Source organism: Haliaeetus leucocephalus, unplaced genomic scaffold (assembly GCF_000737465.1).
Source record: "Haliaeetus leucocephalus isolate CR32 unplaced genomic scaffold, Haliaeetus_leucocephalus-4.0 Scaffold2, whole genome shotgun sequence".
In the NCBI taxonomy this organism is placed as follows: Eukaryota; Metazoa; Chordata; class Aves; order Accipitriformes; family Accipitridae; genus Haliaeetus; species Haliaeetus leucocephalus.
In genome coordinates, this window is record NW_010972438.1 from 1,516,225 (window position 1) to 1,543,340 (window position 27,116).

The following is a 27,116-nucleotide window of genomic DNA, read 5'->3' on the forward strand; positions in this document are numbered from 1 at the left end:
GAGCAGGATGCCACAGCACCGTGGAGCCGGGAACACTTAGAAAAGCAGTTCGATTCTCAACCAGAAAATGAGGCTGACTTGTGGTTGCTTTTGACACCCAAAAAAGCCCCAAATGATTTATTTCTAACATTAATCTTGCATCTCTCCTTCTATTTAATGTTACGTGTTGCCCATTTTCTGCCTGAAAGCATAACGCTCAGCTTCCCTGGCAGAGGTGGCTGAGGGAATTTTACATGCTTTGGAGGATAAACCAGGCTCCAAGCCTACTGATGTGGTTTGCCATGGTCAGCTGCATTACAGAGGGAAAAAAAAAGGCAGGTGCACAGAGGTGGCATTTATCATGGGGAAGGCGTCAGGCACACATCGACCGGGAAAGGACGGGCTGCAGACGAGAAAGACGGCTGCGCAGGGAGGGCAGGGGGAGACCCAAACCAGAGCAATCCCCTAGGAGAAGAAAGAGATTAAAATAGGGGATCCAGCGCTGAACTGGCACCCCGTAAAATCATCAGCTGCCAAGTGAAGTTTCCAGTACCTCAGGACGTGAACCGCGGGCAGGTGGCTTATGAAGATCCACAATGATAACATGCTACTGGTGTGAATGAACCAGATATTTTTTAAGTGAGACTTCTGTCGCTTCTTTACCAAATCGCTAGCATACACTGTGAAGCATCTATTTCATGTGTCAGCAGTGAGTTCGAGGGCTCTGGGGTTACTGAATAATTAAGGAAAATAATTAAGCCTAATTAAAACACAAAGTTGTTGACCTACTGCATTTCTCACGTGCCTGAAGTGTTTTTATTCTTAGCCCATGTGGCTTGTAAGCAAATAACAACATATTGACCCAATTTCATACAAGTAGTGATTTTAGCAGTTTATGATATTTTTATTCTTCTGTATTTTGTCCAAAGTATGTCCACACTAATGATTGCTAGTTATACAAATTTTATTTACCCAGCTAGTAAATCATGACTTACTACGATTACTGATGCCAAATGAGTTGAAAGCAGCTACTCAAATAATTTTCTGATTTTCCTAGCATTCAAGCCAAAATAGTTTAATTTACTGACATTAAATGTGGGATAAAAGCTTTAGATGTGGAGTGATAAGATCAATTTTAAGACAGCTAGTCTTTTTTCAGATTTTATTATGTTGCCCAAGCCACACACTACATAGTATTACGGAGCCGTTAAGACAGTCTGCGGATATTTTCTTGACCTTCCTACTCAATAAAAAGGCCATCATATTAAGTGATTTTATTAACCTCCTTCATGCCATAAAAATGCTTTGCAGTTGTTTTCTTTTTTAATAGTTGCCACTTGTGAAAAAGGGTATTTTAGTTGATGTCACATTTGACTTTTTATATACTTGACATAAAGCATGTACAAAGGAAACTCAGCTTGCCATACTTAGGGCAAATCTGGGATTTTAAGCTATAAAGCTTCTATTATGGAAATAGATATATATTGGCTAAGTATCATCATTATCACTTTTATAAAATTACACAGCTGCCATGGCAATGAGATCATGACCTAGGTGGTGTCTAGCCAGTGCTGTAATAGAAAGGTTAATATAGAAGTATATTATTATTCATTATTCTACATTTTATTGCCCTCAGGCACTTCTTTCTTTCACAGAGCTCCCACTTATATCAATATAAACAGTAGAAAACCCTAAATTTATTTTTCCTATTTGTTATTTAATTGCCATACCAGCTAGAGGCCTCAGCTGAGGAGGCAATTTTCCTGTTGCAGCAGGCACTGGACAAACACAACAAGGAGCTCGTCCCCATTCCCAGTTTCTTTTGCTGCCATGGTCTTCTGGATGGCACTAGGATCACCCTTGTACCCGAGCAGGAGGCTGATGTTCTAACCCAGAGGGTCCCACCGCTTTCTTTTTGCACATCACAGACCAAATCCATGCCTTGGAGCACTGAGAGAGTTGTTACGGGGCAGAAGATGAAGAAGGCTTGTGCTCCTCTTCCCCCAAACAACTGCAGACTTCATAATGCATATTATTTTTGCCTTTTCAGCCACAGAGGGACTTTCCAGGTTGACATCGGTGTAAGTCACCTGGGTTGCTTAATGCATACGGTGCTCCCCTTTCAGCTGAATACTCCACATCTTATTCAAACGACTCCTGCTGCGGGAATGAATAATTTTTTATGAATTGCTATATGCAGAGTCCCAGCCAAGGGGGAAATGCTGCTCACATAAGCCTACTCTTGCGAGTGAGGATCTGTATCTGCTGTAAAGATTATCACCAGAATCAGGCCAAACAGAACAGATTTAAAAATACATCCAGAAGCAGAATGTCTCTCCCAGTAATTCATCCTTTCCTGCTGCCCAGTTATTGAAAATGGGCTATTTGTCTTGCCAGGACCTTATCCGTGAAGTACTCTTTTTTTTCCTCATACCTGAAGATGAGTAAAAAGCAGTTGTTTTTTGTTTGGTTTTGGTTTGGTTTTTTGTTTTTTTTTAAAACACTTAATCACAAGGCAACTTAGTTAACGGCTTGCTTTCCTTCTCACTTACATACCCGGTCTTCTTGAAATTATCTGTTGCTTCTTGCTTTACTGAAAAATAGACCAGCTTCTGCATTAATCTTATTTGGCAGCAGTGAAACTCAAGTGGAGTTAAAACAGTGTCACCCAGGGACATAAAGCAAAGCAGTGGCAAGTCAGGCCCGTGGATCAGGATGCAGATCACTCTTTCCTATTAATAATACTTACCCCCAAATTCTGAGCTGTTATTTCAGTTTTTCATTTGCAATTAACTGTTTAACAAAATCCCTTTGTATGCATTGACGTCTTCTTCCCATTGGTTTTCCGAGTTCTTCCTTCCCACCCTTTTTGACTAAACGGGAAAAGCTGCTCCACAGATGGCCTGTTTCATTTTAATAATGCAGAGCAGTAAAATCAGAGAGATACAGAAGGTCTAAATGCAGAACACGAGAGTGGTTTTCTTCCCTTTGATAGCAGCAGCAGACAAAATGCACATTGCGTATCCTTAAAAGCATTTAAACTCAAGTCATCTGCTTGCATAATTTAAAATGAGTATAAAAATACAGAAATCCCTCTACATTGTAATGCAGCAGCTGGAGTAACCCCTGAAGATGTTCAACAGGTTAAAATTAGTGATAATAAAAAACCAAAAATCAATCAGCGCACATAACGAACATGCCAAAATAAACGAGAGGGCAGGTCAGAGCTGCCCACGGAGGAGAGGCTGGGGTCGCTGCCCGGTGCTGCTGCAGAGGACGGCCGAGGTTGGGCAACGCAGCCCCCCCAGAGCACCCCGACTGCGCGGAAGGTCGCACCCCGCACCACTGCTGTACACATGCTCTAATTCCGCAAACAAGCCAAGAACAGGACCAACAGCGATGCTACACAAAAGGTAATTTTCTATCATCCTGTGATACACGACCTAAATTCTGAGCTGTGAAGTCATAAATAACCCCTGTGGTGGTCAATGCACACCCCCGGCTGTGCCTTTCTGGCACCCGTGCTTAAAAATCAACTTGCAAAACCCAAATCAATGCTCAGTCACATTGTTATACCTTCCCAGCAAACAAAACATGAAAGGAAATCAAAGCCCGTCCTCCTCCTGCCCACGGTGGGAGTGGGAGAGCAAGGTGAGACACGCACCGATGGAGGCTGAGACGTACCTGGCTTCTGCCTTGCAGGCGGGGAGCACGAGGGGCAGCCGCAGCCCGAGCCCCAGGCTGCAGAATTCACTGGGTTTCAAATGTTATTTCCTTATGCTGCATTCAATTCCTTCAATATACAGAGTTAATTTTCTTTCTTTCTCTGTATATATTTGCATGTGCCTCGCTGAAGTGTTACCATGTCAACAGGAATAATTACAGCATGTGTAAATATATTTGTGTATCCTAAAATTTATATGCATGCTCACAGAGCCATAGTTATACACACACAGCCCCCCCAAACCAGACATCTAGAGTTGCCACTTTTTTTTTTTTTTACTGTTGACATGGTAACACTGGCTAGATGAAAGTAACAATGCTCTTTCCAAATGCTATTTAATGTGATGCCTCTTTTCTGCAGAGCCATCATTTAAGCAGCACACACGGCAGACACTTGGAAGCCTGAGCTGCGAGCTGCAGTCAGGTGGAGTCGATACATAAACTGGCACAACGGAGGCCATCCATGCACCGCCGGGGGAGTCGATGTGATTGGCTGTGCACAGCAAAGTCATGTCTCAGTTTAAACTACTATATATGCTACCCATCTTATTTTCAAATTCCCACTGAGATAACATCCCTAAGAAAATATTACCTGAAAACTCCATAGCATTCTCGCCCCCCCCCTTTTTTTTTTTCTTAGAGTCTTTAAAACAAAAATTACTTCCTTGATTTTTGACAACTGACTTCTTGAGTATAAGACAGCTTTGATAATGCCATCCAGCCAGAGTGTGCTAGGATGTAAGACAGAGAGATACAATGACTGTTCTCTCCCTCCCTCTCACAGTCTTCTCAGCTGAGGCTGCTAACACAAAGTTTCAGCTTCCACTCCAACTGTGCGCATTAATCACATCAAACCACAAGGTACTATCCAGAACACGTGCGCAGACTTGTATGTGAGAAGACAAAGATCAAGATAAGGGGGATGATTTCTGAGGCTGGGGGATACAGTACAATCACTCGGGCTGGCCTCGAGGCCACGGAGTCCTGCACAGAAACGCTCCCATTGCCCCAAGTACTTGCTGTTGGAATACCCTGCACCTTTCAGGGAAAGCAAAAAAGCTTTCCAATTTGATTTAAATATTTCAGGAGCAGAATATCCTCTAGACACCCATTCCTCATCCTCTCATCATCTCTACTTTTTTTCTCTCCATTTTGCAGGGCCACCCCACCCCCAGTTCAGCATCCCCTTTGGGATGCCGGCCAGCCTTAAGGACCACCAGACAAGTGCCCTTGGCCAGTTCCCGGCTCGGACCCTCTCCTTATTTTTCTGTGTTTCTGCCATGCGCCCAAGAAGCCAGCAGACTGCAATCGCAGCAACCGACAGAGAAACGCAAGCCTCGTCCCCAAGGAGCAGCACACAGAACTTCTGGGAAGATAAATATCCAACAGTATCTCCCCCAGCTGCTGCGGGGAGACCGACCCCCCGCGTCTCGCTGCCCCAACACCGAGCACCGGCCGGGGCAGAGCTGCTGGAAAGGGGCAGCAGGGCTCAGCCAGAGCTGGCAACTGGCAGAGGCACTTCCAAACCCGGCCGATTCGGGGGACCTCTCTTGTCAGAGACGCCTTAGTACAGATGAGTAAGGCAGTCTAAACATAAGGAAACTTTTAAATGGCTCTCAAGTTGCAAGATAATTTGTATTCCCCTCTCTTCATACCAACACATTAACCAAATACATTATTTCCATAATGAGGAGATGAACATCTGTGTGGCTTCCCAAAATTTCAAGTGGCAATACTCGAGACAAGTATTCTCTCTTTGGGGATTGACACATCAGCATTTTAAATAACTGCCAAAGCTAAAAACATGATTAAAATTCTAAAGAGACCTTAAAAAAGAGTTCAGGTGTAGTTTAGATTTTTTTTTTTTTTAAATAAAGCACACCAATTTAATTCCACAAATTAAAGTTGCTTCAGTATTGTATTAAACTTTGTACTTGGCCCCATGTAAGTGAACTGCTTAATGCAAACTTTAACAAAGTATGAGAAACGTAAATGTCTGAAGTAGTATTACGTCACTGAAAATTACTATAAGACAGACTTGGGTCTCTGAAGTGCTCTGGTTCATGTATCTGATAGTGCAGCAGAGCGGTCCCTAGCCCCTGCCAGCCTGATGCTGTCTCACTAGACAAAAAACCCACGCCATCAGCCAGGTGCAGAGATGCGCTCCCGGCTAACCTGGCTTCATTTCTTCCTAGCTTTGGCCCAATAAATCCACTAGATCTCCAGAAAACAAAAGCAAAACCAAACCCAAACCCAAAACCCCCCACAACTTTGCAAAGAGGCTATTTCACTATTTAGTTTCTGACTTAAGTGATTGCTTATGGCAGCTGGAAAGTTTCAGAAGCCGTTTCCAGCCACAAACACCAAACATTCACGAGTGCCATCACCACCCGCGTGGTCACTCAGACCTCCTGCTCGGAAGCAGTCACCCCACAGATTTTGCTTCCCTTTAACCCAATGCCTCAGCTGTGCATCAGTACCAATACTAACACAAATCCCCCTATCTTTGACACCTTTCTTTCCACATTACCCCAATCATTTTCCTGTTGTCCTTGACTCCTTTACACAGCAGCAGGCCGTAACCATCACAGAACCATAAACATTACAAGCCAAAGGATGAAGCCAGAGAGCAGACTCTTTCCATGCAAATATCTTTTGCAACAAAGCCTATGTGGCAGCCTCAGCACACCTATGTTGAAGAACAGAAGGGATGCCAATAACTTCCAGATGTCATTAGCCACTCCTTCCATTAGATCCTAAACTATTTATCTCTAGAAATTTATGCTACGTGAAGTGGTAATTAAACTGAGAAACACAGACTAAACTTGAAAGCAAAGATTAAAAGTAGTTCCTCATCACAAGGGTAACTGAGAGCTACTTTGAATAGGTTAACCACTGTAAGTACCCCAGGAAAGAAATTAGAGAGAGAAATAGAAATAAAAGCTTAGTTTCACTTCAGAATATCTGTGGGAGCTTACTGCATCACAGATGTTCATGTACATACCATACTGGAAGAAAGCCAAGAACCTCATCTATCCTACTCAGTGGAGAGAAGCAAAGATGCTGGCACCATACCTAGTCATGGAGAATATATTGAAGCCTAGGTGCTACAGGTGGCTATTATCAGTGTCATAGCAAACACTGACTCTAATTAGGCTTAATCATTATTCACAAGCAATTACACCATTCTCTTTTCAGTAGCAATAATCAATTTGAGGCTACTCACTTGCTTCATACATCATTCTTACAAATTCTAACGCAATTACTTTTTGGAAGGTGAGATATACCAATACATCAGGACCATGCACAATGAGCTATTGCTGAACCACCAGCAGAATGGAGAGTGCTGTATGAGGGGTTTTTTCCCCCTGCCCCCCACTCCCTGCATTTTTATATATTGCATTAGTAGAAACCTTTAGTTTGCCTGGCCCTTCTTTGTTAAATAGCTTGCATGATTAATCACATTATTAATTGTGTCCTAACTTAGTTAAGAGGGAGGAAAGACTACAAGTGTCAAAAGCTTTGGTTGACTGCAGCTTGATGCCAGGTGTATATGGGAGCTCCTGGCCCACTTAACTGTGCATATGCATGAATTGTAAATAGAGAATAATGGCTTTTGACTCTGCAAAAAGCAGTTGCTGCTGCAGGGAATAGCAGCACAGGGGTGGCTCAGCCGGCAGCGGGAGCAGACACACAGCGCCTGGGCTTGGGCTGCACCAACAGATCCTGCTCTCCCAAACCCCCGTCACCCAAAGAAAATGGAAGTTTTCTAGCAGAGAAAATGTCAGTTAATTTGCCCCATCTCCCAGCATGCACAGTGCTTGGCGTCCCTGGCAAGCCTTCCTTGCTGAGGGCAGCAGTGCAGTGCTGTGTTGCTGGGCAGAGATGCTCCAAAATGCACTGTAAAAGCAAAGCAGCTGAAAATTCCTCAGCGCTGCAACTTCCCAGGGGCAGTGTCGGACAGGAGCCTGGGAGGGAGCAGCAGAAAGAGAGGGCGAACAGAAATCAGCTGAAAGCTCCTTGCGGGGGATTAGCGAGCGCTGAAGTCTCAGACACCCAGCCTGGGCTTTCTCTTCTAGAGCTTTTTCTTTCTTTCCCCTAATTTTAGTAGTAGGTTGAGGGTGGTCAGAGGCAGTGTGACACCTTGACCAGAAGCTCTCCATCTCACATCATCTCACAGCAAGCAGGTGTTTCCCACAACCACATCCTTCATCACCTTCCAGCCCCAGACTCAGAAGTGGAGCAGCAGGCTCAGAGGCAAACTGGAGTACGGTAGTTGCATTACAGCTGTGTTAACATGAATAAATGAATTAATTTCCAGATGGACCATGTCGTGTAACTGAAGCAAAGACTGAACTACACTTTCAAGACATATTACCTTAAACTGCACAGAGGGATATCTTGACTTGCAAACACAAAGTTCTTCACCATCCTACAGTGATATTTTAACTATGAGACAAAAAGGTTGGTTTTATTATTATTACCAGGAGATCACGATCATTAATCTATTGACTCCTGCTTCACTTTAGTAAAGAGCTAGCATATGTGAATACACCGAGGATTTTTTTTCTAAATTATTTTCCATTTCCTTTGTTGTCATGCAGTCACTCAACAAAATGAAAACACATTCCCGAAGCAGATCTGCAAACCCAGCATGAGTGAAGTGGGCACTTTAGCATTCATTGTATCATCCTTAAGGAAATTATGTGTATTATTACATGTATTATTTCCTAAACTATTACTTTCAAAAGCCTATAATCATTCAAGTATTAACAATGCAAACTAAAACGAAAAAAAAAAAAAAATCAAACAAACAAGAAAACCCTTTTAAATCTCTGTCCACTTCCTAAAATTAGCACATTCATTTTTGTGTCTAAACTTGTCTTACCCAGTGGAGCTCAGCCCATTTCAGAAACACGCAATTCATGTGCGTTTGTGTGTGTGGAGCCCCAGAAGCGGAGAAGCTGGAGCCTGCAGAGATCTTTCCCGGGATGCTCCAAATCCCCATGGCAAGAACTAGGATGGTAATCAATAGCTACTCAGGCAGAAAAACACAGATACATAATACTTACAGTGAACACATTTTTCATGTATAACGTAGGCATATTAATTTGCTACTTGCAAACAGGGATGCCATGCTTGCATTTTACTCTAAGAAAAGCCTCAAAATTTTTTATTTTTTGCTTTGACTGAGAGATTGTGAAGTAGTATTTCTTTTCTGGCTTGCTAAATACAAGAAAGAACAAGTAAGTCATAGAGGATTTCAGAGACTAATTTTAAGTGGTCTAGAGAGAGAATCTTTCTAGATTATAGTTACCGAGTCAGAAATACCATAAGAAAAAAATTTCTTGTGTTAATTTAGGAACTTATGCTTTCAATTTCTTTGAAAGACAGAGAAAAACTGACCCCAAAGAGGAAAAGAAATATTAGACAAGTTAACACTTATTAGCATTTGTAAAGAGTAATGGAATAGTTCATAAGATAAAGAAATATTCAGAGGTATGAATTTAAACAAAGCAGAATGGAAATAATGTTACTGCAAATATATTAGAGCCAAAGTTATCTTGGTAGAGGATTTAATATACATGAACGAATTACACATGAGATTTAATAGACATTTCTGATAAAATACGTGCAGTTTCTTGGAGGAGCAAAAGTGAGGAGTGCTGAACATACACACTTGCCCTCTCTTCCTCCAGGCAGCTGGTGGGGAAGGGCATGACCAGCACAGAAATGACATGAGACCCAACAAACAACAAAGCAAGCCTCCTGGATGCTGTGAGGTTCAGCTGGCAGCGCAGGTTCAAGGCATCTCAGCTCCTCTTTGCTACCACACAGGAACCTGCCCGGTTCCACGACCGAGACGAGCCCCATACGAAGGTGCCGGCTGCTGATGCTACGGGAGGTGCTCCCAGCGCCGGGAGGAGCAGCACGTGCTTTCCAGCTCGGCTGCTGCCTCTCCCTGCACAGATGCTGCTCCGATGGGCTACACTGGTATTTACTTAGCAGATGGCAGGGGGATCTTGTTTCTTTCATTTTAATTTCTAATGTATTAATGTTATTTTAAATTCTTGTTGCAAAGAATAACCCTCATAGAAAAGACTCTTGACTGAACCTTTTATTTCTTCATCACCTTATGGCACAAGAAGGTTGTATTTGTATTCTGTGTTTCACTGCCCCCAATTTCGGTGTCTGAAGCTTCCCAAGTTAAAACACTGTAATAACTGTAAAGGGAAAATGGTCACCTAGTATCCATGGACCTAATCCCAAAGTCCTTAGTCAGAGCTCTTTCTTGAGCCCAAATTTGTCACAAATGTGAACAAACATTGAGAGAGACCATCAGTCCATCTGCTCAAGTAAGTGTTTATTGCCTATTTTGCAACACCTATGGGCAGTCCACCAGACACTGGACTGGAAATGCTACCTACTATATTAAACTCTTTCTGCTTTGCCAAAGCAGTATATCAGAGATGAAAAATTATCTGTTCCATTAGGAACAATATGTGGTTCTCAGGCCTCCTGCAGAACAGCATTTCTAAAACTAGATATTTGCAACCATTCATGGCTATTTTTACCTAAAGCAGGAACAGTTTATTTCAGAAAGCTCCTGCAATCCCTTTTTTACATGAAGAATACCTGAAATATAAATGGCAAGACAAATACTCTGCCAATATACTTCCTGTGAAGTAGAAAAATGTGTTAACCTCTTAAATTACAGTGTAACAAATATCAGGGAAGAGCAACTCTTACACAAAGGGCAGAGGGGAGCTCTTCCCTCTCCCTCCCCATCCCCACAGAAGCAGCCCCAGATCTGGACCCCGCCATGCTGGCAGACGTAGGGTGTGATGCTTCAGATGGACTACGGGAACACCTCACCGCCCACCCTCCCTAATTCCCTTCTCCTGCTCCTTTGTTTCAGCCATGAAACCGCTCGTGCTCTCAGCTCGGTGCTAGAACATCCTCTCAGCTCCCTGCCTCGGCCAGTTGAGTTACGGAGGCAAACGCAATAACCGGTGCTGTGCTTGGCGTGGTATTGGTGCCAGTACTGCTCTGAGGGAGTGGGAGAAGGTGGCAGAATCTTTTCTTGACTTCTGTTTCTATGACTAAAGAGCGTGCCAAAGTAAGACATTATTTGTTATAATTCTCCGTGAGCCACCTCTGCTTCAGTGGCCCAGAAGGGGCTCACTCATGCGGGGTCCGGTGAGGTCCCCTGAGCTTCATCGCTCCCCAGATCCTGGAAATCCTGCCAATATTACTAACAAACAGAAAATGAATTCCTATGAACAAATGAGGCTTGAATCTCTGCACAGAAGCAAAGACTGACAGCACCAGAAAACACTAGGATTTCCTAGTCTGAGGGGGTTGCATAGGAAACAGTCATTTGCCTTCTTCATACGCTTGCTGCGTGCTATCCACATGTTGCCGAACACCCCTCGCAAGGATGGGAAGTTTGGTTGCCAGCCCAAGCTGCCCTTGGCTCTGCTGCCTTGCAAAAACACTGGAAAGCAGCATATGGCTGTCTGCTGTGTGGAGGAAGAAACGCTCCCCCGTGAGGCCTCTCTAATCACGGATACCCACTACCGCCTTCTGCGCAGAGCAGACCTGCAGAGGAAGGCTTGGAGGTTCCTACCAGATCACATGCAGATCAGGAGCTGGCACACAAAGATAGCAGGCTTTCTAAAAATAAAATTCTTCCTTTCTGGATGGAAATACTCTGCCCAAATGTGTCCAACAGACAGCTCAGATAACTTCAGTGCTAGATCATTGAGAGGCAAATTGCTCTTCAGAAGATGCAATTCAGGGTATTCCAAAACAAAGACCACTGATGATATATCTGAACAGTGATCAATAGCTAAATATTGTTCTGTGAATTATCTCTTCTTACAGCATCAACCATTCTAGTTTGTGTGTGTGTGTGTGTGTGTACACATCTCCCTCTCTCAAAACAACCACCCACTCCAGTGTCCTGAGATAACAGTTAAATATGAATATCAAAGAGAAAATGCCAACATAAGCCCTGGGAGCAATACACAAAACACAGAAATAGCGAGAGACACGTATACCCACAGAATGAAAAACAGCTGGCTCCCATCAGAGAAGTACCTCCATTTTGAGCAAGCCAGGTCTCTTGTAGGTTGGGCCAGCAGTTTATTTCATTTCCAGGGGCCAAAGAGAAAGCTCCCTAAATCTTTGTTTTACAGTGGTTCTTTATGGTCCAATTAGAGCTTTCTACCTAATTTCTTTGCTATGAAGCAGCAATGCCATTTGAAAAAGTACTGGTTCAAACCCCATTCGAGATAAAATTTCTTGTTAATGCTGTTGTGGTTATGAGCTGTGTCTGGCACTGAGCAGTGGCATATAACTCTCTTTAATACTCTAAAAAGATCACACCTTCAAACTGTCTAAGAAACCCCAAAAGAACTCCAATAATTGAACACCACAAAACAGCCAGATGTGTAACTTTAGCAAAATTCTACACTGAAATGATGTAGAAGTTTACATTTTGAGTTGCAATGCTATGTGTTTTTTCTAAACACATTGTCTCACGGGAGCTCAGGTTTGGAGCGCTATGGGGCACTGCCTTTGAGTCTGCAGCAGAACAGTGGTTACAGCTGAGACTGTATTTCTCAGTGACTAACACTTACAGGGAATCTTAAACAAAAGAAAAAACCCCAGAGGCTTCAATGCCTTCGTCAAGGCATTCTTTCAATGCCTTGAAAGAAAACTACAAAAATAACATTAATTTGAAACTTTACAAAAATTGTGTTTCTTAACTTCTCTATAGCTGCATATTAAAAAATAATGACACCCTTAAGCTACTGTCTCTGAACTTCCTAAACCTCTCCCCAAAGCCTTCGCTTCAACCCTTTAATGTTAAGCACTGCATCACTACTGCAACACCACAGCGAATGTACAGTTTCTGCCGACAGTCAGGGAATAGAGCCTGTTTGCCCGAATCTCCAGCATTACCATATCGATTGATCTCAGGAGACTGGGCAGCACCGTGCAGAAGTATTTAAGCCAACATTTAACCGCACCACACTTTTCATCATGAAGCTTCAAACCAGCAGCCCACGAAAGAGCGTACAAGACAGGCAAGGTGTGACGCCTGGCTCACTAAGCACCCCAGCTAAAGCACGCTCACCTCGGCAGTGCTCAGCGCAGCCCACCGCCCGGCCCGGTGCACGCGTCCGTCCGTCCGTCCTTGCACGCTGCACTCCTGTAGCATGAGTCCGTACATACACAGGCAAGAGGCAAGGAGATTCAGCACTAAGCCAGGAGGAATCAAAGCTAATCTTAACTCCCAAGAGTGGCTTTTCAACCAGCTGGAATCGATACGCAATAAACTTTTCAAGGCTGTGAGTGTGTCTTGGATTCCCAGGTAACCGCGGTATTAATTTAAATTCAATTAACGGCTTCATCAGCACTGGGAAAGATACATTCCCAACAAGTTTGTGGGTAGAATGACTTTAAACACTGCGTGACTGATATAGAAGAACAAAAAGGGAAATTCTTCCTTCATCTGCAGCTGGCCAGCTAACAGGTTTTCTATAAAAAATATGAAGTTCCAATTGAAAGCATCTTTTTGACAAAATGTATAGGATGAAACAACAAACGTATCTTAACAGATGATACATTTCTGTATTTACTTACTTAATAACATGAGCACACAACACCCTTAGCATTTTAATTCCAAAGTTGCTAAAGACAATTTACTCATGGTTGAAAAAATGCAAATAAATGTTTAGATATATAGTCCTTCATGCAAACTTTGCTTGTAAGAGATAGTGTCAAAACCAGAGTCGCTCTGTCAAGCTACTGACACAAACAACCTTGAAGTGTATTTCCTGATTGTTGTTGGTTGTAATTACACTATGTAAAACCCCAGAAACCAGAGATGATCGCGCTCGTGTGCCCCCTTCCCAGGCGCTGGAGCCCGCTGCTGGCCATGCAGGGAAGGGAAGATTGCTGAGCTGGTCCCACGGCTCTCAAACAGCCAGCCTGGAGGTGCCGAGGAAGAACAAATCCATTGACACCGAAGCCTTTCCAGCAGCGCAGAAAGCAAAACAGGTCAGGTGGCAAGGAGATGAGAGGAAAATTCAGGGGCAGTAATGGGAAGAATGAGTAAATTCTGGGAGTGATGATCTGTGCTACCTCCTTTTACATTTTTCCCTTATGATGGGTGTCCCCTCTGGCTTTTGGTGTCCATGGGCTCTGCTATGGCGAGGCTGCAGCGATCCCCTGGCCCCAGCAGCCCTGCGGCTCGGCATGAACCAAACCCCCCGAGCCAGATCTTTCCATCTCGCTTACTCTCTTAAAAGCACACACTCGTGCCCCAGGGACACAGAGAAAAAACCTGAGAACAACAGACCACTGTAGAAGACTCTGAACCAGGCTGTAAACAAAAAGAATCCAAACCTGATCATTTTACAAATATTATTATGAGATATAAGGCTGTTCTGTTCTGTTCTGTTCAGGGAGGAGGTGGGTAAGTGCTACACAAAGCACATCTTTCCCAGAGAAACATCCTGAGGTAAATGCAGCCATAGCAAGACACAGAACAGAGTGCCTGTATTTATTAACGTTGGATAAAATTCAATACTCTCTCTTAACACAGAGGAAAATGAATCCTGAGCTCCTTTGCTTGACTGGGGATGGGAAGGTAAAATATTTGAGAGCCACTAAAGAGTGAGATATAATTTCATTCTAATTTTTTCTTAAATCACTAGCCTTTCATTGTTTTTTTCTGGGGTTTAATACCATCTAACCAAAAAAGAAGCAAATCAACTCTTGTTGGAAATAAAAACAAAATATTAAAAACATGATTCACCACCTATTTGGAAGGAAAACAACTGAAAAATTCAAGGACAGTTATGTAGGTTTACAGCACTTGCAATGCTTCTGGTTTTTTTTAAATAGCTATGCACTTCCTTGTGCTGAATTTGAGCCATCCTTTAACCTTATAGCTGAGAGCTTCATGGGACTGCAAACCTTGGCCACATCCATAGCTTGCTGGTATTGAATCATTAATCAAATCTAGTTGAATCCCATTGTTTAGTTGCATCAAATTCTGAACTTAGACCATAAAGAATATTTATTTCCTCATTGGCAAAGCATTTTGCCAGACTTTCAAAATAATTAACATCATATATATATTTTAGCCTCTCTATTTCTCTTACAGTGGTTCCTCTCCTTGGTTTCATTTCCCTGTGAGCTGGTGTTCATGAAAACAGATCACATGTAAGTAAGAAAGATAAGGAAGACTATTTTGAAAGAAAAAAGTTAGAGGAAAAACCAGATATCTGAAAGTGCTAAGTCAGTAGCATGGCTGCTAACAACATGAACCACAGTATAACAGCCTAATTCGAAAATTTTCGCACAGAAAAGAGGCATAGGAACAACAGAAAGCAAGAGGTAAACAGATAGTTGTTCATCTTCTTTACAGTTGAGATTAAGAGGAAAATAATTTCTAAGATATCCCTGAACTGAGACATTTTTAGTTCATGGAAATTATATATATTTATTTTTGAAACTTTTTAAGAGCTACTGGAGGCATTTGGACTCTTTAAAAATATGGCTGTGATTTTCAGAAATTAGTTATCTCTGTTCTAGTCCTACCTCTTGGTCTTTTGAATGATTCTTATTTCCTAAAAAGGTGTTCAATATTTTCTACAGATCCTGCAAACCTCAGTGTATCAGACTGGGTAGATTACAAAAGAGCATCCAAAATTACTACTGTCTCTTGAAAATACTAGTTTTCATTACTTCAGATGTGGGGCTTAAGAAGATTCTAACAGGTATTAACAAGGACTTACCAGGTATTAGTTCTTCCTGTGCTAAGCCTTGAGTGAGAGGCTGGAGGGGAAGCCCAGGGATGCCACCTTGACTGCGATGCCCAGGCAAGCTCTGAGCACCTCATCCGGGGTCTGCATGGGACCAACGGTGGAAGGATAAATCTTGGAGTTGCACGATAGGAATATTTTTGCAGAAATAAGGCTGCTTATTTCCTCATTTCAGCTGTGACACTGCATTTGATAAAAATGTATCACTGGGCTGCCATGCAGAGAGCTGTAGCCACCTTTCAAAGGTCCAACCAAGATCTTGAATGTTCTTGTTCTACCTACCATGCCTGCTCTCTACGGCCACACTCCTGAAGGAGTTTAATGAGCCATTTTTAATCTGAATAGATACTACAGACTGATATAAGCAAATTTAAAATCTGAAGTGTAGATGTTGCTTAGATTAGAAGAAAAAATGGGAAAGAAAAAAACAAAAAGGGGAAAGACACTTATTCCAAAACCCAAGACCACCTGGCCTGACTCCATTCCTCGGACTTGAGAATCTTCTGCACATGCACTGTCTTACAGCTTTCTGTACTGAATTCAGCAAGTACTGCATAAACCTGCTCCAAAAAGATCAGGCTTTTTGATCTCTCATGCCACAGGTATCCTCTTATCACTGGCAGAAACATCTGCTTCTCCTCCAGGGAAGGGATTTAGGAACTCCTGACTTTGAAACTCCCTGCTAGGGAGAACTGGAATTGATGTCTGGACCAGTAGTATTATCATCTTTAATCAGAGGGTGATCTAGGTAACTTATATACAGCTATATGGTGTAATAAAGAGAGCTACCCCAGGCAGTTAAAACATATAATTAGATTTGGGTACAGTAGTGATAACAAGAGGAGGAAATGCTCTGAAGTTTATTAAACCTACTGAAACCTGAAGAGGTGAAGTGGCAGTGGAATACTTAAAGGTCAGTTTGTGTTTAAAGAGATTAGCGTGGAAGAATTCATTTCCATCTACAAAGAAACAGGGTTGCAGTTCATCCCAGTCCTCACTTGGGGAACTCCGCAGCTGGAATGACGGTCCAACCCACGAGAATCTACGGAGTGTTTCCATATTTTGTTTCTTGCTGGTTTGGATGGTCTACAAAGCTTCTGGGACTTCAAATGAAAACTGCAACAAATGAACAACTTTCTTTCAGACTGTCACTGCCTAAGGAAAAGACAACCATGTACAGTAATTTGCTAGTCTGAAGGCAAGTAGCTCAGCTGAACTGCAAGAACAAAACACTGTTTTTCTGAAGTGTCAACCTTTCTTTTCATTTTCCACTGTGCTTCCATTTTCCCTCTGGCACTTGAAATTTTGGGGACTTGTTATACTTGCCTCAACATCTCCTATTTTTACCACTATCCTGATCGCATAATGACTCCGTAATAGCCTGCTTTTTCTTGCCTGAAATCTTCCTGCAGCTCACACTCGCTCCTCTTCGCGGCATTTCACCCTCCCCATGATTAGCTGGGCACTCTTTCTGTTCTTCAACACCAAACTGATACAGGAATCTCTCCCATGTGCAAAGTTTATCTTTCTATTCAGGACAATGAAGAAGAAGAAAGGTTTCTGGGGAACAAAGCAGCAGTAGGTAAAATCCCACCAAGCGCATTATGGAGAAGAAAGATTTTCTGCAGATTTTGTTCTGTTGTGTTGCTGGTTTAATGTATGTCAAATGCATGCAGAACCACAGATGTTCATCATTTCTGTATTACTGTAAAATGAATATACTACTACTACTACTACTACATCCCATTAAAACTTTAATTAGAAAACACATCTTTCTTCTGTTGTTTAAACTGTTCAGTTCTTATCTTCCAGTACTAACACTCACTCTGTGGTTACATTACACCTTTTCACAAAAATGTGACAAGGATATACTCTGAGTAAAAGACTATTCAAAATAAGGCATATGACTTCAAACTCTTACATCCATAAGCACAGGTACTTGCAGTTCTGCAATGCAACACTGTGTTTGTTCCTCGGAGCATACGCTGAGTTTCAGGACTGGGCTGAAGTTTTAGTAGTCTTCTGTGAGCATGAGGACACACCATGACAGCTTTGTTTTAGAAGAGTTCAAAGTAACAATAGCCAGAATACAATATTCTGCTGCCATACTTGTTCTAAAAATAAATACATTCTGCTCTTTTGCCCTGAAAGCCTCTCAAAGCCTTTCAACTTCTTTGCTACTTGGTTAAGTTGGCTATGGAGCTTGTTTCAAACACAAGTTTTCGTGAAGTGATTACTATTTAAGTGTGCGCTTCCTCTGGCTCACTGTCTACTGCCATTATGCAAATAAGATGCGACTTCATCCTTTCAGCATAATTACATCAAACACAATCGGGCTATATTAAGACTGACTTAAGATGAATGAATTCAGTTCATGTAATGATTTCCTAAATCACCCCATGGGACTATGGCAAAGAAAATTTTGTCCCAAGAGTGACATCAAGTATCAAGACAAATAACTGCGTATCTGGGGCCTGATTCTACAAGAAACTGAGCGCTTTAGACTCCCGCTGGAGTCAGAGCCTGCTGCGATATTCCCACTGTTACCAAAAATAGGAACTTCAAATGGTATATACACATATAGGTGTAAACACACCAACACACCTGTGTTTCACATCTGTATGTTGAATTGAAGAATCACAGCTAGGGGAGAAGAGTTATTTGAAAAATGCCTTTTTCTATATAATGATTTTTTCAGTTTATGACTTACAGGACCAAGAGCTTTACAGGCATAAAAAAAATCTGATAATCCAAAGTGTACCATGTACACTTGAACATGCAGGCACATTAATTTTCAATGCAATTTAACATTTCTTGGCTTATTAGCCTAACATTTCTCCCTGAAGCGTGAGAGGAGGCTAGGAGTATCACATATTTCAGGTTAAGGTGTGGGACCTGCAGTGGTCTCTGTTTCCAGTGAAGTTTGTTAGGAATCTTTTTCTAACATATTACAAATACCATTTAACACAGTGATAAAAGGAAAGGGAAAAAAAAAAAAAAGGAAGATGCTCTTGAGGAGCAAAATAAGGGCAACCCCCTCATTCATGACTAATAAAGAAGTTCGCACCAAATCCAGCGGGAATTAAGTTGGTGCTTAACTGTTGCCTTGACCTGGAGCCTGTGAGCCGCAGGGGCAGGCGGCAGCACTGCTGCACAGCACCGCACAAAAAGGAGACTGCGAGGCTGGGATACTGCTCAAGACATGGTCCTTCGGGGCAAATTGAGTTCCATTCTGCTCATTTAGTCTGTTTCCATCAATTTATAGGGAAAAATCAAGGCTTCTTATTTCATTTATTTTATGTCTTCATCAAAAGAAATGCATTACTAAATTTTAGGAAGCAGATGTTCATTGCTGGATGATAAAAGAAGAACATTAAAATGTCTGTTTCCAGTTCCCTTGGATTCATAGCCAAATGAAATTACTACAACGACAGAAAGAAAAACAAACCAACATACAGCAGTCTAAATGCAAGAAAGGCAGACAATCCATACGGATAACAGCCTCACTAAGCAAAGAAATGCTAATACCTAAGGATTACTTACTTCTGTAAGTAACAGATTTCACTGGATGTTTCTCATAGTGGATGAAACAGAAACGGGATCAGTCTGAAAGGGGAAATGTTGAGTTCTGGAAAACTGCTTCAGGAGAATGGGAATTTGCTCTGCGCTCTTAACCATCCCTTTACTCTTCCTCCTAACAGGACTAAGCAGATGGCAGATACAGATGACAATTAGGGATGGATGAACGGGATTGAAAAAGGTAAGAACCAGCCTGAACCTTTCTGAGCGGTCACAGAGCAGCCAGGAAACATTTGCTATTGACAGTGCAACTGCTATTCTGGGACACTTTGCTCTGCCTCTCCTTTCATACCAAGTACAGTACCTACTTCTGGCTGAGTGCTTTTCCCTTCCCGGAAAGTAACATGCAACTCACGGACCTAAAAATATGTATCTGCTGTATGGCAGCTGCTCCTGAAGAATGAACACGATTATATATATAGGCAAAATATAATTTAAGCATCACAAACAAGTAATCATGCAATCTACGTGACTACAAGTGCAAAATGCAACTAGCCAACTTTCAGGCAATAGGCTAATACAGTCACTGAATAAGAAGATATTTGTGGGCTCAATGGACATACAGATACTCTAAATATGCTGATATTTGTAACTGTTATTTAACTGCCTTTCTATACCTGAACCCTTCCACTCTGCTATTGTCGCTTATTGTGTCCAAAGGCAAACTTCATGTTTCTCATTATGTCCAATGTGTATTATAGAAGGAAAATATTTTAAAACAAACAAACTTAGAAAGTTTTTATTTCTGTGTACTGTTGGCAGACTTTTTGTTTCTGTGTCAAAAACCCTCAGGGACGAATACAGACAGTATGAAAAGATTATTAAAATATCCTGGTTTTCAGAAACAAAACACTTCACTGTCTATCAACTTTACGTATTTATGGAGAAATAACATGTGAAAACGCCTCCAGGGTTTAAAAAATGTAAAAGGATGAAGCATATTATATACTTGAGAAGAATAACTAATGAGGTACAGACACAGTAAAAATGAATGCAAATATTTGGTTTTCCAATGAGTGAAGACACCAGAGCCTATTTTAATGTGGGCAACATGTTCAAGGAGTCTTTGGAGACCCTGCCCGACACAATGCCATGTTCCAGCTGAGGAGCTTATTTTCTTTACTCAGTGTCTCCCTTGTAAAGCACTTTTCATATTATAGAGAACACATATTATAGAGACTCTAATCGATGAGTTTGGTTTGCCCAGAGGAAGCTATCTGGATAGTTAAGCATCTATACAGACAAAAGGGATAACAAATTGAGGAAAGATCAGACAACAAACACTTCAGAACACAAAGAAATGTTGAGAAAGAAGGGATTATGTAAAAAAAGTTTCCCATAATTTTTAAATACACATGCATATGTACAAGTACATATATTTGTGAAGCACACAAGCAATATGTATAAATAAATCCAGTGCTCGATCTGAATGAAATGAAAGTTAAGCTAAGTTTAAATGGAAACTGCTGATTTAAAAATGAATTTTTACTTCTTCAGTAGAAAACTTATCCACTGCTTCAGAGATAATGCATAAATTGCAAAAGATTTTCTCTTCCTGTGTATATACATGATATGTTAAGATCATTTTGGTTTACTTTCTATTAAGTGATAAAGGCCCTGTCATATCACCACAGCTTAATATAAGCTCTGAAATCGTGCCTTTAATAAATAACTGCCGGTAGCTTCTCAACTGTGGAAATAACGTATAGTTTTCAGATGAGGAACACAGACATTTAGGAAAATTTCAGGACATGAAGACTTACTTAATGTCCTTTATACTCTTTGTATGTCTGTACATATTTATTCAGAAAACACATATAAGAAAAAATTATGGGCGATTAATTTTGTACTACCAGTGTTTCAGGAAGCAGGAGAGCGAGAGGCAAGCAGAAGAGAGCTCTTACCCTCTATGGTGGCTCGCTTGGGCAGGATGGTGATGGCTCCCTCAGCAACATCCTCCTGCTGAAGTAACGGGCTCACCTTGGAGCCCCACGTGTCCGAGCCCACCCATAGGAAATGACCAACTTGATCTGCCCTCTTAGCGGCTGCAAGGATTTGCCTGCAGAAAAGAACATTATGATCACAAATTAATTCCATTTAAACATATAATTTCTTGGGGAAAATGGTGTGTCGCAATGAACAGAATGAAGAGAAATAGCATATTCCTGTAACCAACAGAGCTCAGGAATTTTGCAACACACCATATCATGATCTATGCAGCACAGATTGGACCTCTCTCTTAATTCACCCTATATACTAAGACTGAAATACTGATTCCACTAAAATGTATAGTTTTGCCACTGACTTTACTGAAACTTTATCCTAACTTGTCTGTGCCTCGTTTTGTAGAACTGAGCCTCTCAGCAATTGACAGTACCATCACAATTTTAAGCTAATTTAAAATTCTGGACAGAGAATATGGGACATGGGCAAGTGAGAAATGAGAGTCACACTTTTAAACTATTTTTTATCTTATTTTATGAGTGAGTTGTAAGTGGTTAAACCTTGAGCACCTTATGTAGTTCAACATTGAGCATCCAAGACATTTTATCACTAGTAACCATCATTTGCTGTAAAATAGACTCTGAATTAATGAGTAATACATAGTAGCATGAGCTCGGAGAGAGGGGCATCTTCTTAATGCCTCTTTGAGAGGTAAGGTCAGGTCTGCCTTCCAATGCCTGAGTAACTTTACGCTAGAAAAAGCCTCCAGACCTTGATCAACATTCCCGTCCTCCCACTACTGCGATGCGTGGTCTGGTGCACCACGTGAGCCAGGGCAGCAACAGCAGCACCTCCATACCTGGCGCTACCCTCCACAGCGTAAACTCCACATCCCCCCATTGCTCTTACCAACAGACATTTCCACTTCATTATTCATATTCTTATTTGCTTTCTCTTTTCTGCATAACTATCAGGCACAAATCAATAATTCCCTCAGTCATCCTTACTTTATGTCCTCATCATTGGCAAAAATAACGATGGCCCTGGCATTGGGAGTTTCTAGGAGCTGCTTGATAATTTTATCAAAGTCGATGGTCTTGTCCTTGCGATCCTGGGGGATTTTCAGAGACTGAGCAATGCAGAGCCCACCTGTTAAAGAAAGAAGAAAGAAGAAAAGGACTATGTCAGAGGAGAGCCCAGGAAAGGCAGTGGGAAATACACGTGGCTGGAAGGGGAGCCTGTGAGGAAGAGAATCTCTCCAGTCTGATCGCTGCCCTTACAGAGCACTCAATCTTCATGTCAAGCTTCCTGAGGGATTCGTACAATTATATTTTCTTTTGCACAGAGCACTCATTGCGATACGCACAGTCTGCATGCCTGGGTAGGGTCACGGATTAAACAGATGGGCAAAACCAATATCATAGAAAAGCAAAATAAACAAAAAAACCAGTCAGTAGAGGGATTAAAAAAAAAACAAAAAAAAACCCAAAAAACAACCAACAAAGAAACAACAACCCGAACAAGCTTAAACTGATTTAAAAAAAAAACCAACAACTACAACAGGCTAAAAGGCAAGTGATGTTTACAATGTATTACACAAACTTTATCTCAGTGAAGAGCTGAGATTCTTTTTAATTTTGCAAGTTGAAGGGTATTGATGGAAAATGCTTCCACTGAAACAACTTATCTGGAATAGGAACAGTAAAGGAGTTGAGATATTGGCAAAGCAAAGATTGCTCAAGAAAATCCTTACTCAGTCAAATACCCATCACCAAATGGGATGGAGCGGCCCAAGCAATTGAAGCCTCAAGACAAAGTGCATGTCTGTGAACTGGACTTCTCATAAATACACAGGTAACACTGCAAAGATGGTATCAACACAGTAATAGTGATAAATACATCCATACCAAAGAAATATTCACTTTTAGCACAGTTCACATATTATAGTTATATAGCTTGTTTTAGGGGAAAAAAAAAAATTAAAAAATCACATTTCCAGTGACATTCTGCTTGTCATTGTTGGCAGATGAAAACACAACTTTTGCCTTCATTATTTTGTTTCTCAGTGATAAACACTTTCATCTTTTATGGCATCTTAGATACCAACTTCCTCAGTATACTGCACAGTGTGTTAATTAATAAAGTATCAGAGATGCATAATAAGAAACAGCAGTAGGGATGAGTTAATTAAAAGACAGCAGGACGAAGGAGATATTCACAGATATGCTTCAAAATACAGATTTAAAAGTACTGTTAAATGAAGTAATAGAGAAGGTGTTCTCGGGGAAAGAACATAGAGGAGGAGGCTTAACCACCATCAGCACACGCTGTCTGCCTGCAGTCTGCCAACAGATAACGCAGTGATCCTAAACCATGGCAGTGCAGCCATACAAACACCTGGAGAAAAACCACTGAACATCCGTAAAGACCAAATGCATGTTTTAAAATTGCAAAATGTGGCTCTTCTGCAGATCTCTGAGCACTTTACAAAGTAGGTCAGGATCATTTTTCCTTATTTTAGACACAGAGAGCTGAGACACAGAGGTTGCCTGAAGTCAAGCCAGGTCTGTTGGTACTGGCTGACCCAAAAACTCCAGGGGAAAAAAAGATTGGTTTCAGTGGGAAGAAATAAGATGGTGAAAAGGAAAGGCTGAGAAAGAATAAAACAGAATAATGACCCCCCAAGTTTTTCTCTGAATCACACAGATTGTTTCATTTTGTTTTACAATTATTACAACTTGAAATTATGGCAACCTGCTTTTTTTCTTTAAAAGAAAACAATACTGATTTTTAAAAGTAAACCTCATTTTTAAATGAGGAAAGAAAGTCACATTGCTAGTAAGTTCAAAAGGTTTAAACATTTTAAAATGCTTTTTTTATTTTCCCCAGTCAAAATTAGACAGAATCAACTCAAATCCATGAGCAGAGTTACCCAGCTTTCCTGAAATGCCCCACTTGGCACAGATTACATGCTGGTTTAACGCACACCCCCCCAGCCAGCTCTAGTTTTAAGCCTGAGACTCCTGCTCCGCAAGCAGGGCCAAGGCATCTCCCAAGCAGACAGCCGGAAATCGAGGGGAAGCCATCCATGTGTCTCTGTTGAGGAAAAATCTCTCCATCCTGGCATCACGCCTAAGGAGAATTTAAAGTTATTAGCTGCTCCTGGAAAGTACCCGTGCCCTCCCTGGCACTCCATCATGCCAAGCCAAGCTACTTCGAATCTCCCACGAGAGACTCCTATTTCTCTTGTTAAATAAGGACATGGCAACTTTGGAGAATCACTGAGAGAAAAGAAAAAAAAAACCAAACCAACCCACACACTGTTACAAAGCTCCCAGATTTGTCACTTGAAAATTTATGCATTCCCTCCATGGTGTCCTTTCAAGAGCCTCCCACTTTGACATAGCAGAACAGGAGAGGATATATTTTACAGCGTTGAGACCACAGGGCTTTCGCGTGCTGGATGGAGCCATTATTTAGACACATCTGAAGCTGCGGCGAAGATCCTTTGCAACACTTCATAGCTCTCCATTGCTTTCATTCAGAAAAAGCGGGCTCTCTCACAAGAGGGCTGGAGATACAGCCCCAAAGACCAGACACCAGCAGACAGGCACGCAGAGCAGTATTCCCCAGCACCTCCTGATTTCTATTTGGTGCACCAGTAAGTAACTTTCAGAGCCTTTTAAATCAGGACGGTAGAATGCTTACAGGTGCTCATCCCCCAATACCACAGCTCCACCATGGAGAAATGACCACCCAGCAGGCGTGCAGAGAGAAAAGAAGCAAAAGGCTCTCGGACCTGGCACCCAGCACAGGAATATTTCTGTAGTTAAGAGTCTGTCTACATTAAAGAATCCTTGTATCCAGGGGAAAAAAAGAACCACCCCCCCCTCAGATCAGGTGATGCACTGTTGTTGTAAAACTAATATTAAAAAAAAATCAGTATTTAATATTAAGTAATTGTGATCTACATGATTTAGGTGCTTGGAAGAAAGGCTAAAACCGTTGGGAAGGCTGCTAGCTCAGCAACCTACCCGGACAATAATTACACCTATTGTGTGGGTCATGCAATCTCTATTGCCTGGATGGAGAAGCCAAAAATCTTATTATAGTCGATAATGATTACAGCTGAACTGAGCATCTTTGGACAGAGAGACAGCTGTGGCCAGGCTCTCAATAGCGAGGAAAAAAAGCCTCTAATGCAATGTACGGCTTCAAAGTATGTAATTTCCACGGGTTTTTGAAAGAAAAAAGGGCCCAGTGTGGAGAAAGGAAACAGCTTGGAATTTGGGAGGGCAGATTTCAGGTCCTTTTGTGATACAGATTTTTCTACTACCTTTGGGAGGTCAGCTCTTAGTTTCTCTGCTGTCCACTGGTGTAGGGAAGTGACAGAGCTCCTCTTTCAGCATGCCAGTTATGGTAAGTGTGCGGTGGTCAGACACTTTGCATTTAGCCCACACTAGACGGAGAGCTGCTCTTACAGCCGGGAGGGTAGAAGAGCTTTCCCAAATGGAGCAGATGATATAATACCCTGTTAAGCTTTGTGCCATCCCTGGCACAAAGGAATTACAGATAAATGGTAAGCAGGAATTATGGATAAATGGTAAATATCAATGACTAAACCCAAAATATTTTATCTACAGTATGGTAGCTACGATATTTTCAATATAACCACAGCAGGAGTGATGAGCATTAGAAAGCACTCTCTGAAGCAACATTAGGAACAGAAATGGCTAAAGCCATACAAGGCAGATTGAGGGCAAATAAAAAACGCAGAGAAGTAAGATGCAAGAGGACCAAGACCCAGATAATACAATTCAGACATGTTGATGGATATTCTGATTTTAAACTGGTAGTGTCTCTTTCAGGGAAGTGACACTATTACAAAATGACTAATATGTGCTCCCAGCACCAAAATGGGTCAACGTGTATTATTTTCTAATTTGCTTTGTTTTGCTCAAGTCCACACTGGGCAGCATTTGACATCAGCACACAAGCTCTTATTGTAGCAGCAGGGTGATCCATCCTAGCCACCTGACTATACTAGTCACATTAGCTTCTCTTTACATCCAAGCTTATGAGCTTGAATAAAAGTGTTTTGATCTCGGCAGAGGACCTCATGGCAGGCAGAGGCACACATCATTTTTCATTCCTTAGCAATAACAGATGACCAAGAAATTGGGTGTATATTGCCCAAATGACACATATAGAATAAGTTTAACTTTCATATTCTCATTCTGCATTCTTATTACAATAGGAAACGTGCACAGGTATTTAAACTGTCAGGTAAATTCACAGTGCTCCCGAGGTAAAAACCTCCAAGGGAATTCAGTGATAACGATGTGAAAGTTGCAAATTAAGGATTTTGTCATAGGATTTCTGCAGTAATATATTACCCTTGGCGGACTGGAGAAGTGGCATATGCTCCCACAAACTGCTATGGCAATTAACGGCAGTCTGGGAGTCGAACCCATGCTGCACCCTGCCAACGAGATGGGGCTGTTCCGCACATGCCCAGCAGCTGTGGTCTGCAGGCTGCGTGGCACCAGGAGCCTCCCAGGCATCCCGGGGACTGGTCCCACTAGCAGTACCACGCTTTAAACCAGCTGGCTACAGAGGGTTCCCGTTGTCTGCTATGGTTATTTCTGCCTAGTGAGCAAAGAGAGCAGGTAACTAACCGAGATGCTACAACCAAGTGCGAAGGCCGTTATGAAGATAATGGATATTGGAGATGCATAAAAGAGACGTGAACGGTAGTATGTATAAGATACATCATTCAAGCAATTCTGCAAGCAAATGTTTAACTCCTTTAATGATGGAATTTTAAAAATTTACAGGAATCAGTATATGAAAGGCGGTCAAAACAATGATGATGAGGCAGTCGGTTCTATATCGCTCTACCCTTGAAACAATATCCTTTCTCTTCTAGGCTATGTATAGAAGTCTAACATTGGCATGTTTTTCATCCTTCCCTGCTGCCAGCAAATGTTTTTGTAATAACATCAAATCCGGGATGGGAACACCAGGAGCAGACCTGGTAGGTTCAGC

At 41.8% G+C, this 27,116-nt stretch overlaps 1 protein-coding gene across 1 annotated transcript in view; it reads right to left on the reverse strand.

Moving 5' to 3' along the window:
* The window catches only part of GRM7 (glutamate receptor, metabotropic 7), a 282,320-nt gene that overhangs the window by 96,589 nt on the left and 158,615 nt on the right, over nt 1-27,116 (reverse strand). The window contains exons 3-4 of the mRNA XM_010570362.1: nt 22,076-22,217; nt 21,029-21,183 (exon numbers count right to left, since the gene is read on the reverse strand). Of these exons, the coding sequence (XP_010568664.1) occupies nt 21,029-21,183; nt 22,076-22,217 (297 nt within the window). The remainder of the gene's footprint in view (nt 1-21,028; nt 21,184-22,075; nt 22,218-27,116) is intronic.